General features: G+C 37.5%; 1 protein-coding gene across 1 annotated transcript; it reads right to left on the bottom strand.

Annotated features, from left to right (window-relative positions):
* Positions 1-669: 669 nt before the first annotated feature.
* Positions 670-2,196, bottom strand: LOC121974789 (peroxidase 5-like). Its single transcript, XM_042526017.1, has 3 exons — positions 1,769-2,196; positions 1,499-1,687; positions 670-1,413 (listed from the first exon to the last, which is right to left on the bottom strand). Exons 1-3 carry the CDS (start codon positions 1,988-1,990, stop codon positions 868-870), a joined length of 957 nt encoding a protein of 318 aa, XP_042381951.1. The 5' UTR covers positions 1,991-2,196; the 3' UTR covers positions 670-867.
* Between the last annotated feature and the right edge of the window lie 10,910 nt (positions 2,197-13,106).

Here is a 13,106-nt window from a genome sequence, read left to right as displayed (position 1 = left end):
GAACCATTCCTTATGCCAAAATAGTCTAATTTAAAATCAAAATAATTAACTAGTTCACTGGAGAATGGAAGGCCAAAGTGATTTATATGATCACATCAACAAAAATTCGAACTGAAAGACTCAAGAATAATACTTACATACTAGCTAGGGTAAATAAGATAAATGTGTAAGTAAGGCGAGAATACTGCAATCTTATGTGAAAAAAGACTTCTCATTTCAATTGTAAGTTTTCAGGCATTGTTTCAGCTTTTTATTTACGCCAAATCACTCATAAAATTAGACTTAATCGATAGGGAAACGCTCATTCTCTTATAAATATTAAAAAAATCATTTAGACAATAATTAAAAAATTAAAATTTGAATTTTAAATAAGATGAATATTAATTTTTTAAATGTGTCTAAATTTTTGAATAATCAAAATTTTAAAATTGGTAAAGTGAAACTGGATTTAGGCACAACGCAGCGCTTGGCTTACCCCCACTGCAACAAGATTGGACGTGGAATCATGGTAGAGGGCCGACAGCATTCCACTTTATTGAATGTCTACTCAATCATTTCACCAGTTTCATCAGAGCCCTTCCGTAAATCGTTTAATCCCTCATCACCAATTCGCAATTCACCGAATCAAACGTTGAACTACTATTTATAACTTATACTGAGAAAACCGGGGAAAAAATCCACATTTTTGACGTTTTTATTCAGCACGCAGTGAAGGACACAGATTTATGTCGACGACAAGAAAAAATAAAATTGAGATGAGACAATACACGAATCGTAGTTCGTATAGTAGTACCAAACGATCGAATGGGTGAACACGTAGAATCACGGATGCGAAGGGAAGCGACGATCGATTCCGGCCGCTGATCTTCAGTTGACGACTCTGCAGTTGCTGCGAACCTCGCCGTCGTGGCCCGTGAGGACGCCGATGGAGCCCATCTTGACGATGGCCTCGGCGAACTTGAGCTGGAAGCTCTTGAAGTTCCTGGCGAGGCTCTCGACCAGGGTGGCTGTGCCTGGCGTGGAGGTCAGCGAGACGTCGGAGGTGAAGAGGGCGCGGTTGCTGAGCACGAGGCGGTAGTAGCGGTTGTCGAACTTGTTCGGCGTCTTCGGGTCCATCGGCACCGTGTTGTTGCTCTTCGGCGGGCACTGCCTCCTCAGCACCCTCGCGTACTTTGAGTCCAACGTCGGGTCGCCGGAATCCAGCCGCTTGGAGAAGGCGTCACAGTGCGCAATCCCCACCGTGTGGGCTCCCGAGAGAATGACCATGTCGGTCTGGCTCAAGCCCTTGGAGATGAACAGGTCGGTGAGCTTGGCGAGCTTGAAGTCCGGCGAAGGGAGCACGTCGGTGTCCGACGCAATGGAGATCCGGCCATCTCTTCTCCCAGACGGCACCTTGTAGTGGATTCCTCCGTACTGTCTACCATATCTCTTCTGGTGAATTCAGATGAAGAAGCAGGGGAGGAATCCATTAACTAAGAACAGAGCGAAGCTAGCTTACGTGAACAATGGCATCTCTGGCAGCAAACGCGAGGAGATCGGCGCAGGAGACTACGCCCTTGCAGGCGGCTTCCAGTTTCTCCTTGACGGTGTCGATGACGTCGAACCCTTCGAGCGTGAGGTTGATCTGCGCGTCCTTTTCGGCTTTGCTTGCGTTGGTGGAATCCAAGAGCAGCGAAGCATCGCAGCCCTGCAGATTGCTCGCGTTATACCACGCAGCATCAACACATTTAATACAGCAGCAACGAAAACAACAACAATATCTAATTACTCTGACGAAGCAATCATGGAAATGCATTCTGAGAAGGTCAGCGCCGACGCCTTCGTCGTCCGCGAGGGCCTTCTCGACCTCGTCCTTCACGATGGCCTCGGCCCGAGGGCAACTGTGGGCGTAGTACCCGAGCTTGAGCTGGGCCTCTGCTCTCTGCGTGCCACTGATCCACAGAGCCGTGGCGAAGGCCAACAACATGACTCCTCTCACAGACGGCGCCATTAATTGCTCTCTCCGATCGCCAGACAATTAAAGCTCAACTATTTAGCTTGGCTTATGTGATTTGGAGGACCTCCCCAGTTACCTCTTCATATATAGAGGGGGGAGAGAACGGAACAACTCCACACCTACTGCATCTTTCTGCTGGTTCCGTTGCAGTAGCAGCTTCCGGCCATTTTCCCCCCTTGAGCACTCTCATGCATATATGATTCATTGTACTGCATCTTCTACTTAGAAAAGTAAAACAAGTATTTGGATGCATTCTTCCTTTAGACAAAAGCAAACAAATGAACACAGCCATGGTGTGTTGATCCATGAAAGCGACCCTAAAATCCTATGGTGTTGCTGGGTGATTCATATGCTACGCAACAGGAAATGTCGACGAACATGGCGTGACGCACCACCGACAGATTGGGTTGATATTCCACGGCCACACCCTCTTTTTATACATACACTAAATACTCTTGCAAAGTGAATTAAACGAAAATCATATTAATTATTTTGGTTTGAAAAATACAACATTTTTTCCATGCATTTTCAAGTTGAAATCGAAACTTAGATGCTGCAAAAAGGAATTAACCGCTGTTACTAATTAAGAACTAATTCATTTAGAATAAATCATATTATAATTCAATTTAAACTTTTACAGATTTTTCTAATAAAAAAAGTATAATTGATGTTTTTTTGAGAAAAATCAAAGGGGTCCCAAATTATGTAAATCATCAAAAGACACTTTTTAAAGATATTTTATCCTAAAAATATCCTTCTAATGTAGCTGTTGGTGAAATTAATCTCATGTCAAGATTGACCGGGTTAATTAAACTCAAATTGATTCAAGTTAGTAGGATATCAATATGTTAGTAGGATATCAAGTGAGTTAAGATTGACTGGATACTCTCGACGGTAGAGGAAAGTCAAAGTGTGTTAAAGTTAACTAAACACTTAGTGATTCGAAGTTCAACGAAAAGTTGACAAAAAAGAAAATTCAAGTGGGTCAAGGTTGACCGAACACTTGGTGATCAAAAGTTCAATGAAAAATTGACAAGAGAAAAATCCAAGTGAATTACGGAGGACTAGACACATGGCATGAGTGAGGAACTCTTGGCAGGTCAAGGTTGACAAAATGCTATGCAACAGCGAAGTCCTGATAGTTGGTGTAGAAGTCCAGATACGTTAAAGAGTAACCCGATATCTAGTGGAAAGTCTGATTGGGTCAGCGAGACTTGACAGCTGGTCGAAGTATAGTTGGGTCTACGGACCTGACAACTGACGGGAAGATCTGGTGGGTCAAAGGCAAGTCAAGCAATTTTGCATGGTAAGTAAGGTAAGCAACTGAGGAAAGTGTTCTAGTGAGGACGAGTCCCAATTAGGGATTTTAGGCACAGGTCTAGTTTAGGTGTGTTTTGGAAATCTAAACCGAGACCATGACTAGATCCTGATTTTGAAAAGACAAGATATAATTAATAATTCTATTTTATTATTGTGCTAACTTCATTTTGCAGGTTACATATTATTTTTGGACTAGCGCATTTTGTAGGACAAAAGGAGCAAAAATCAGCCTCGGATAAATAGTATCCGAGGTACCTTAGAGGTGCTTTGAGGCGCTTCGGATCGGAGCTTGGAGGTGCCCTAGACAAGTCGGAGGCACCCTCAAGGAGATAAGAGTAGCGGATAAGACTTCGTGGTGTGAAGGCACCTTGGAGGCATTGGAGGAGTCTCGAAGGCGCATTCGAGGCACCTCGAAGGCGCATTCGAGGCACCTCGAAGGCACATTGGAGGCACCTTAGAGAGCTTGGAGGTTCCCTCGCACAAATAGAAGCCAAAGTCTTCATGGAATTTAGGTGCAGGTCCAATTTAGGTCTATTTTGGAAATCTAGACTGAGACCATGACTAGATTCTGATTTTGGAAAGACATGATCTAATTAATAATTCTATTTTATTATTGTGCTAACTTCATTTTGCAAGTTATACATATTTTTGGACTAACGCATTTATAGGATGAAAGGAGCAAAAATTAACCTCGGATAAATAGTATCCAAGGCACTTCAGAGGTGCTCGAGGCACTTCAGATCGGAGCTTAGAGGTACCCTGGACGAGTCGGAGACACCCTCAAGGAGATATAGCGGATAAGACTTCATATTGCGGAGGCACCTTGAAGGCGTTGGAGGCGGCTCGAAGGCGAATTGGAGGTGCCTCAAAGAGCTTGGAGGTGCCCTCGCACAACTAGAAGCCAAAGTCTTCGCTGTTCATATGGGTTTAAGGGATTAAACTTCAGATTAGAGGCGCCTCCGATGGGCTTAGAAGCACCCTCAATACTCTTTAAATGCAGTGATCGAACAGCATAACATACACAATTCAATTACAAGCTTTAATGACTCTTCTACTACTTTGACTATGCTCTGTCGTTGCGCTACTACTTCAAGGACATCCGACCGCTGTCGGAAGATCGACATCAAAACACGAGCCCATTCAAACTCTACAACTTCAAGTGTTGGTAACATTTTAGTACTGTTGTATTTCTTTCATGCTTGCAAAAGGAATGTGTAGGCTGTTGCACTTTCCTAATTTCCGTACTTGTATTTGATTTCCTCTTCTGGCAGTTCTGGAAGAGGTATATAGTTGGTTGCCCATTGATACAGTCTGAGGGATCGTGGATTTTAGAGTAGGAGTCGCCAAAAGCTCCGAACCAAATAACTTCTTGTGTTCGAATTTTATTTTTCTTTTTTTACTTGTTTTCTCATTATTCCACTGCACTCGTACTTAGTTTTAAAAAGTACAAAAAGAATAAGTTTTTTTGAAACACACATGATTCTCCCCCCCCCCCCCCCCCCCCTCTCACATGCATATCGATCTTACAAGTGATATCAGAGCCCTATTAGCTCTGAAATGGTATAACCACCAATCAAGCAAGGGGGTTTATTTCCTATTATTTTTCTTCTTCAGTTTTAAGTTTTTTGAATCAATCTAAACTAGTATACTTACCTCTTCAAATAAGTTTTCATTGTGATTTTCTCGAACTACTCAAAATTGGCGCAACACCACTCGAGCTTTATTCTCTTTCTTTATCTCCCACACTACTAATCCAAGACCTAGTTTTGAGATTTCTCTTATTGTTTCTTTTTGTGCAAGATTTTCTTTCTAAATGCCTCAAACCGAAGGTTACAATATCATTCACCCCCCCCCCCCCAGGTTCTATTCAATGGGGATGACTTTCTGTACTGAAAAAGTGGATGAAGGTGTACCTTAAGATTGATATTAACCAGGGGTTCTCCATCCAAGGAGGATACACTGATCTAGTTGATGAAGCAACAAAACTCCCAATTGCCCCCGAAAATTAAAATCTAGACAAAAAGAAGAAAGCCAAAATCAACTCAAAGGCATTGAACATAATCCAAAGTGGACTCACAAAGGAAGAATTAAACCGTGTTGGCCCGCACTGGAATGTAAAAGAGCTGTGGGACAAACTCATCGAACTCCATGAAGGAATAAATGACGCTAAGGTAACAAAATGTGACCTTCTCCTAAATAGTCTATTTAATATTAAGATGCAAGACGGACAGACGATAAACCATCTACACACGAGGATCAAGGACATCCTCAACGGGCTCCACATGATTGGCCACCAGATGGAGAACTGAGACATCATAAGGTACACCCTAAACTCATTTCCTCGAAATGCATTATGGCCATCTATTGTGGATTCCTATAAAATTTGAAGGAATCTTTCTAAATTAAAGTTAGATGAACTATTTTGCAAATTAGAACTACACGAACAAACTAACTCTAAACTAGCCGAGAAAGGTATTACTCTCCTTGCAGGTTCCTCTAAAGAAACAAAGTCGAGAACCAAATCTGAACTAGAAAATGAGTCTGACTCAGACTCAAATGATGAAGAACACTTAATGAACTTGGTAAGAAAAATATTCACTAAGAAAAAGAAGGACTTTACCAAGAAGGATCTGTAAAAGATAAAGTTTATCTCCAACAACAACAAAGCCAATGGTACATGCTACGAGTGTAACAGAAAGGGACACTACAAGCACGAGTGCTCAAAACTTAAGGAGGACAAGCCGAAGAAATACAAGAAGAAGAAGAAGGCTCTCAAGGTGACTTAGGACAAGTTATCCTTGGAGGGATCGGACAACGATGAACCGAAACAGAACAACTACCTTGCACTAATGACAACTAGACTGGAATCAGAAAGTGAGTCCGAGCAAGAAGACGAGTCAGAGTACGAGTCAAGCCACGAGTTCGTACTTGTTTCTGAAGGTTCCAACTGTTGAGATGTATACTATAAGCCTAGCTTTTGTATGAACATCTGTTTTAAAATATTTTGAAATGAGAATCACTTTGGTCAAATATCTGCATTTTATATTTATATATATGTTAATGCAGTTGTCCATTTAATTTATATTATAGATAACATGGTGTGTGGTGTCACACAGAAGATCATGTTATCGGTTCCTTATAAATTATAAATAGTAGCTCACAACCAAGCTGGATTGGGACAAATCATTGGAACGGTTGTAGTGTAATTTGGTATTAGTCTATCTTGACTATAAAATTACACTAGTACAATATGTGTGTATTGAGCAGGACCGTTTAAGGTTGTTCGATTTGTACTGACTACATAAAAGAACAGAACCTTTGTTATTATGGATGTGCGTCCTCTTAATCCCTATATAATAAGAAGCACATATACTTAATATTTATTTCTTTAACTTATCAATGGGTGAGATTTATTCGTTAAATCAATAGGCCCGATGAGTTGGGAGATAATGTTATTTATATGGTGTGCTGTTGATTATAGAAGGAAACTGCGTCCTAATTATTTATGTTGATGATGTCCCCTTGAGGAGCTTATAAGGATTATCATGTAAACCCTGCAGGTGGACTTAGTCCGACATGATAATAAAGTTGAGTGGTACTACTCTTGGAATCAGATGTTAATTAATTGAGTTGTCAGTAACTCAATTAATTAACGGGCATACGATATCTTAAACACAGGGAGATTAACGCACTCATGATAAGAAGGAGCCCATATTGTAATATGGGATTGGTGCAGTAGTTCAATAATAATCCTTTAGTTCTATGAGTTATTATTCATGGACTTGGGTTGGGTGTTCGGGCCGAACATAGGAAGTCCAAGCCCATCAGGAGGCCTAAACCAATTCCTCCTCTAGGTCCCTGTTGTAGCCTCTATATAAAGCCTCGCATCCACCCATCCATAACTTGGTTTGGTTTAACTTGGGTTTGTTTAACTTGGATTAGTTTAACTTGGTTTGGTTTAACTTGACTTGGTTTAACTTGGTTATAAAAAGGAAGATTTTTTCTAAACAGAATTCTGTTATTTTTCTTTCTTTGTAACCGACGACAAGCCTATAAAAAGGAGTAGGTGGTGGGTCCTAAAACCTAATTTTCTCTCTTCTCCTCCTTGTGGCCGGTGCCCCTCCCTTTCCTCCTCACCTAGGGTCGCCGCCCCTCCCCTCCTCTTGCTAAGAGCTGGCGACCCCTCTCCTTGCTAGGGCCGGCGACCCCCTCCTTGTTGTTGGAATGTATACTAAAAGCCTATCTTTTTGTATAAACATTTACTCAGAAATAAGAATCATATTGGTCAATATCTACATTTATATGCTAAATGTAGTTGTTCAATTAATTTATATTGTAGATAACATGGTGTGTGGTGTCACACACAGAAGATTATGTTATCGGTTCTTTATGAATTATAAACAGTAGCTCATGACTAAGATGAAAAGGAATAACCCGTTGGAATAGTCGTAGTGTAATTAGGTATTAGTTTATCTTGACTAATAAATTTCACTAGTATACTCTAAGTGTATTGAGTAGAACCATTTAAGGTAAGTTCTTTTTATACTGACTTAATAAAAGAATAAGACCTTAGTTATTATGGAAGTGTGTGCTCTTAATCTTAATATAATAACAAGCACATATATTTAGTATTTATTTCTTTGACTTATCAAAGGGTGAGATTTAGCTTGATAAATTAATAGGCCCGATAAGTTGGGAAATAATATTACTTATAGTGTGTGTTGTTGATTATAGAAGGAAACTGTGTCCTAGTAATCTAGGTTGATAATGTCCCCAAGAGAAGCTCATAAGGATTGTCATGCTAAACCCTGCAGGTGGACTTAGTCCGACATGACGATAAGGTTAAGTGATACTACTCTTGGACTAAGAAATTAATTAAAGTGAGTTGTCAGTAACTCATTTAATTAGTGGGCATTCAACATCTTAAACACAGGGAGATTAACATACTCATAATAAAAAGGAACCCAAAACGTAATTTGGGATTGGTGCAGTAGTTCAATAATAATTCTTTAGTGGTATGAATTATTATTGATGAAATTAAGTTGGGTGTTCGGGGTGAACACGGGAAGCTTAATTTCATCAGGAGACCAAAACTAATTTCTCCTCTCGGTCCCTATCGTAGCCTCCAATTTATAAAGTATTAAACCTACCTATACCCACCTTTATACCCATCCTAATGGGGTCGGCTAAGCTAGCTTGGAACTCAAGCTAGGGGCCGGCCAAGACCAATAGGATGAGCCAAGTATGTGGCCGACCCTAAGAAAATTATAAGGATTTTTATTTTTAAAATTTTCTTATGTGGATTCCATGGTTTTAAAAGAGAGTTTAAAATTTAAAATTTTCCTTTTATAGCTTTCTACAAAAGATTGAGAAAAGATTTAATATCTTTCCTTATTTGTAGATTGAAAGGAAGATTTTAATTTTGATAAAACTTTCCTTTTTTGTAACCATGTTCATGATTTAAAAAGAGAGTTTAAAATTAAATATTTCCTTTTATAAGTTTCTACAAAAGATTAAGAAAAGATTTGATATCTTTCTTTATTTGTAGATTGTAAGGAGATTTTAATTTTAAAGATAACTTTCCTTTTTGGAAATCATCCACATGTTTTAATAGAAAAATTCTAATTTATATATTTCCTTTTATAACCAACCATGAAGAGATAAATTATTAGAGAAATTTTTATTTTAAAATTTCCGGAAACAAATTAGGAAGTTTTAATTCTTGTTAAAACTTTCCTTGTTTGGGATTATGAGGTGGCCGGCCATATTGTTTTAAGAAAAGGAAATAAGTTTTAATTAATTAAATTTTCCTTTTCATGGCAAAGTAATAAGGAAGTTTTTTATTTTAATTTTCCTTATTTTCCAAGACCAAGGATTATAAAAGAGGGGGTAGGGGTGCCTTCATGGCTAAGAACTCTATTCTATTCTCCTCCTCTTTTCCTTAGTGATGTGGCCAACCCTTCTAGTTCTCCCTTCTCCTTTTTCTTTCTTCTCCTTGGCCGAAACTCTTCATCCTTTGGAGCTTGGAAGGTGGCCGGATATTGCTTGGAGAAGAACGAGAGAAAGGAGGCTTTGTTTCTTGCATCCCTTGGAGCTTGGTGGTGGTGGCCGAACCTCTACATCCTTGGAGGAGTTTTTGGTGGCCGAAACTTGGTGAGGAAGAAGAAGGGCTTGGGTGGTTCTCATCTCGGTAGATCGTTGCCCACACAACGTCCGAGATAAGAAGAGGAATACGGTAGAAGATTAAGAGGTCGTTGCGTACAAAGAAAGGTATAACTAGTAATTATTTTCCGCATCATACTAGTTTTTCTTTGTATGAATTCCAAACACAAGAGGCATATGATTCTAGAGTTTCGAATTTGTGATTCGAGTTTGTGTTTTTTTTTATTTTTCGAAATTATGATTCGATTGTTCTTTTTGCTTAAACCTAGAGTTATATGACTCATTAGTTTAATACCCACAATTTTGTATGTCTCCCTTGTTCTTATATAAGGAAACTAGAGTACTTATTCTCCATTGATCAGGCAATTTTTTCATTTTCAATATCATGTTAAATAATTTTGTAAGTCATTCAATACCTTGTTTCCCTAAGCACTTCCATACCTCTATTGGAATATCATCTGGTCCAATGACTTTTCCATTGTGCATCTCATTTAAAGTTTGTTTTACTTCTGAAGTTTGAATTCTACGATAAAAATTAAAATTTCTATGCTAGTTTACCTACTTAAATTACCTAAGTTAAGTTGGTCACCTAAACCTTCATTAAAAAGTTGATGAAAATATATTTTCCACCGCTCTTTTATTTCTCCATCATTTACTAATACCCTATTACATTCATCTTTAATATATTTTATTTGGCTAAGATCTCGTGTTTTCCTTTATCTCACTTTAGCTATTCTATAAATGTCTCTTTCCCCTTCTTTTGTATCTAATTTTTGATATAATTGTTTAAAAGTTTTATTTTTTACTTCACTCATTACTTTCTTAGCTTTTTTCTTGGCTATTGTATATTTTTTTAAGTTTTCCTCGTTCTTATAAATATATAATTACTTATAAGCTATTCATTTTTCCTTCACTTTCTCTTGTACTTTCTCATTCCACCACCAAGATTCTTTACTTAGTGGTGCATGTCCCTTTGATTCACCGAGTACACTCTTAGATATTATTTTCAACTTTGATACCATCCTATCCCATGTTGTATTGGAGTCATCGTATATTTCACCTAATGCTTGTACTTTTACCTTTTCTTTAAATATATTTTACTTCCCATCCTTTAACTTCCACCACTTAATTCTAGGAATAGTATATAATTTCTTTCTATTGATACTATGTTTGAGGCATATATCCAACACTACTACCCTATGTTGGATAGTTAAGCTTTCTCCAGGGATGACTTTGCAATCTTTACAAATCTTTCTATCCTTCTTCCTAACCATAAGGAAGTCAATTTACGATTTATTATTCCCACTTTTGAATGTTACTAAGTGTTCTTCTCTTTTCTCAAAAAACATATTAGCTAATATAAGGTCATATGCTATCACAAAATCTAATATAGTTTTCTCTTCCTCATTTCTCATTCCGAACCCATAACTCCCATGTACTCTCTCATATTTTTCATTTTTCACTCCGACATGCCCATTTAGATCACCTCCTATTAAAATCATTTCATTTGGTGAAATATTTTATAATATTTCATCTAAGTCCTCCCAAAACCTTGATTTGGTAACTTCATCTAATCCTTCCCGTGGTGCATATACGCTAATTATGTTCATAGTTTCTTTCACCACTATTATCTTAAGGGTTATAATTCTATCCCCTTTTCAAACTACTCCTATAACTTTAACTTTTAACAAACTATCTACAATAATACCCACTCCATTTCTTGCTTTACTCTTTCCAGTGTACCATAACTTAAAATCTGAGTTCTCTATCATCTTTATCTTCTCACCTGTCCATTTTGTTCCTTGTGCACACAAAATACTAATTCTTCTCCTAATCATTATATCTACTACCTCCATTGATTTACCAGTGAGAGTTCCTATGTTCCATGTTCTAAATCTTAGATTATTAGTTTTCCTATCATATTTGTTCTTATCCAACCTATGGTGTGAGAACTCTTGCCTATCTAACACTACACCCAAGTTCTCATGGAGATATAGCGATCCTTGCTGAGACGTTACAATCGGACCTATAACGCGAACTCTTGCATATTTAGCACTACACCTGAGTTCTGGAGATGTAGCAGTCCTTGCCGAGATGTTACAGTCGAACCCTGTAATGCATTCTTTCCGGGGAACAACCTAGCATTAGCACAATAGTTTAATGGATCCATTCATTGAATATTTGCCATAATTTTGACACTAGCTAGCAACCTAACGCAACCCTCATTTATCCGGGCTTGGGACCGGCCATGATCTGTCATCATGGACGGAGTTCTTGACCTAACTAGACTCTATTAAACATATTGTCAAATAAATATCAAAACCCTAAAGGTCGATTGCACTAATAAAAACTATATTTTTCAATAAAAATATTGAAAAAACTATAGACATGGTATAACCAAAGAACTTTGAGTCGAGAGATTTAAAACACCTAATATGTAAATTAAGGAAGTTTATTTATAGTTTAAAGTAGACATCTCATCAATGATACTAGAAGTTTGATCAAGTGATTTCTTCATACAATTTTAAGGAGAATCCAATTGATCAATATTTGTATATAAAGTTTAGTGGGAGCAAATTTATTATATTTATTCTATATGTGGACGATATATTGTTGACAAATAGTATTAAGGGTATGCTACTAGAAACCAAGTCATTTCTATTAACTAAAATTGAAATGAAGGATCTTAGTGGTGCATCCTTTGTCTTAGTTATACAAATTATTTGTGATTATTCAAGGTGCACATTTGGAATATTGTAAAAGACTTATATAGAAAGGGTGCTCATTCGGTATGACATGCAAAATATTTTTCTGGTGAACTCTTGTGTCAAAGGGTTATAAACATAGTTTATAGCAATGCCCATGCCATAAACTTAAGATTAAGAAAATACAACAATTAACTTATTCATCAGTAGTAGGGAGTTTAATGTATGATCAAGTATGTGTGCGTTCGAATCTTACTTACATTATGAGGATATTAGGTAGATATTTGAGTAACCCTGGACTAGAGCATTGAAAAGCTATAAAGAGGGTTATGTTGTATTTGTAAAAAAAACTAAGGATTACATGTTTACATATTGGAGATTAAATCATATGCAAATCATTGTATATTCAGACTTCAATTTTATTGGATGTTTAGATAGTAGGAAGTACACTTTAGGTTATGTCTTCATGTTGGCAGGAGGGATTATATCATGAAAAAAGGTTAAATATACATGAATAGGCACTTCCACTATGGAGATAGAATTTATATTCTGCTACAAATCTTCCAACTATGGAATATGGATGTAAAACCTTATCACAAGTTTATAGATCATTGGAGGCATTAATAGGTCATTGATGATCAATTATGATAATAAAGCTGGAGAATTATATTCCAAGAATAATCATAATTTGTCGAAATTTAAACACATCAACATAAAATGTATAACAGTTAAAGAAAAAATTCAGAGTGGTCAAATTATGATAGATTATCTAAGGACATATTCTATGTTAAAGGATCTGCTCACTAAGGGCTTGTTACCCAAGGTGTTTCATCAGCATATGTTAAATATGGAGGCTCTTCCTCTAGATGAAGTACTTATTTGATAGTAATCTGTATTTTATTGTCATACTCTATCTTAATGAA

Source organism: Zingiber officinale, chromosome 4B (genome assembly GCF_018446385.1).
Source record: "Zingiber officinale cultivar Zhangliang chromosome 4B, Zo_v1.1, whole genome shotgun sequence".
NCBI lineage: Eukaryota > Viridiplantae > Streptophyta > Magnoliopsida > Zingiberales > Zingiberaceae > Zingiber > Zingiber officinale.
Note: the sequence above shows the minus strand (reverse complement) of the source record. Positions and strands in the feature narration are given on the sequence as shown.

Coding starts and splice junctions, on each gene's coding strand:
- LOC121974789 (XM_042526017.1), bottom strand. CDS start 1,990: ATGGCGCCGTCTGTGAGAGGAGTCATGTTGTTGGCCTTCGCCACGGCT. Junction 1,688..1,768: donor TCCATGATTGCTTCGTCAGA/GTAATTAGATAT, acceptor AGCAATCTGCAG/GGCTGCGATGCTTCGCTGCT. Junction 1,414..1,498: donor CCAGAGATGCCATTGTTCAC/GTAAGCTAGCTT, acceptor TATGGTAGACAG/TACGGAGGAATCCACTACAA.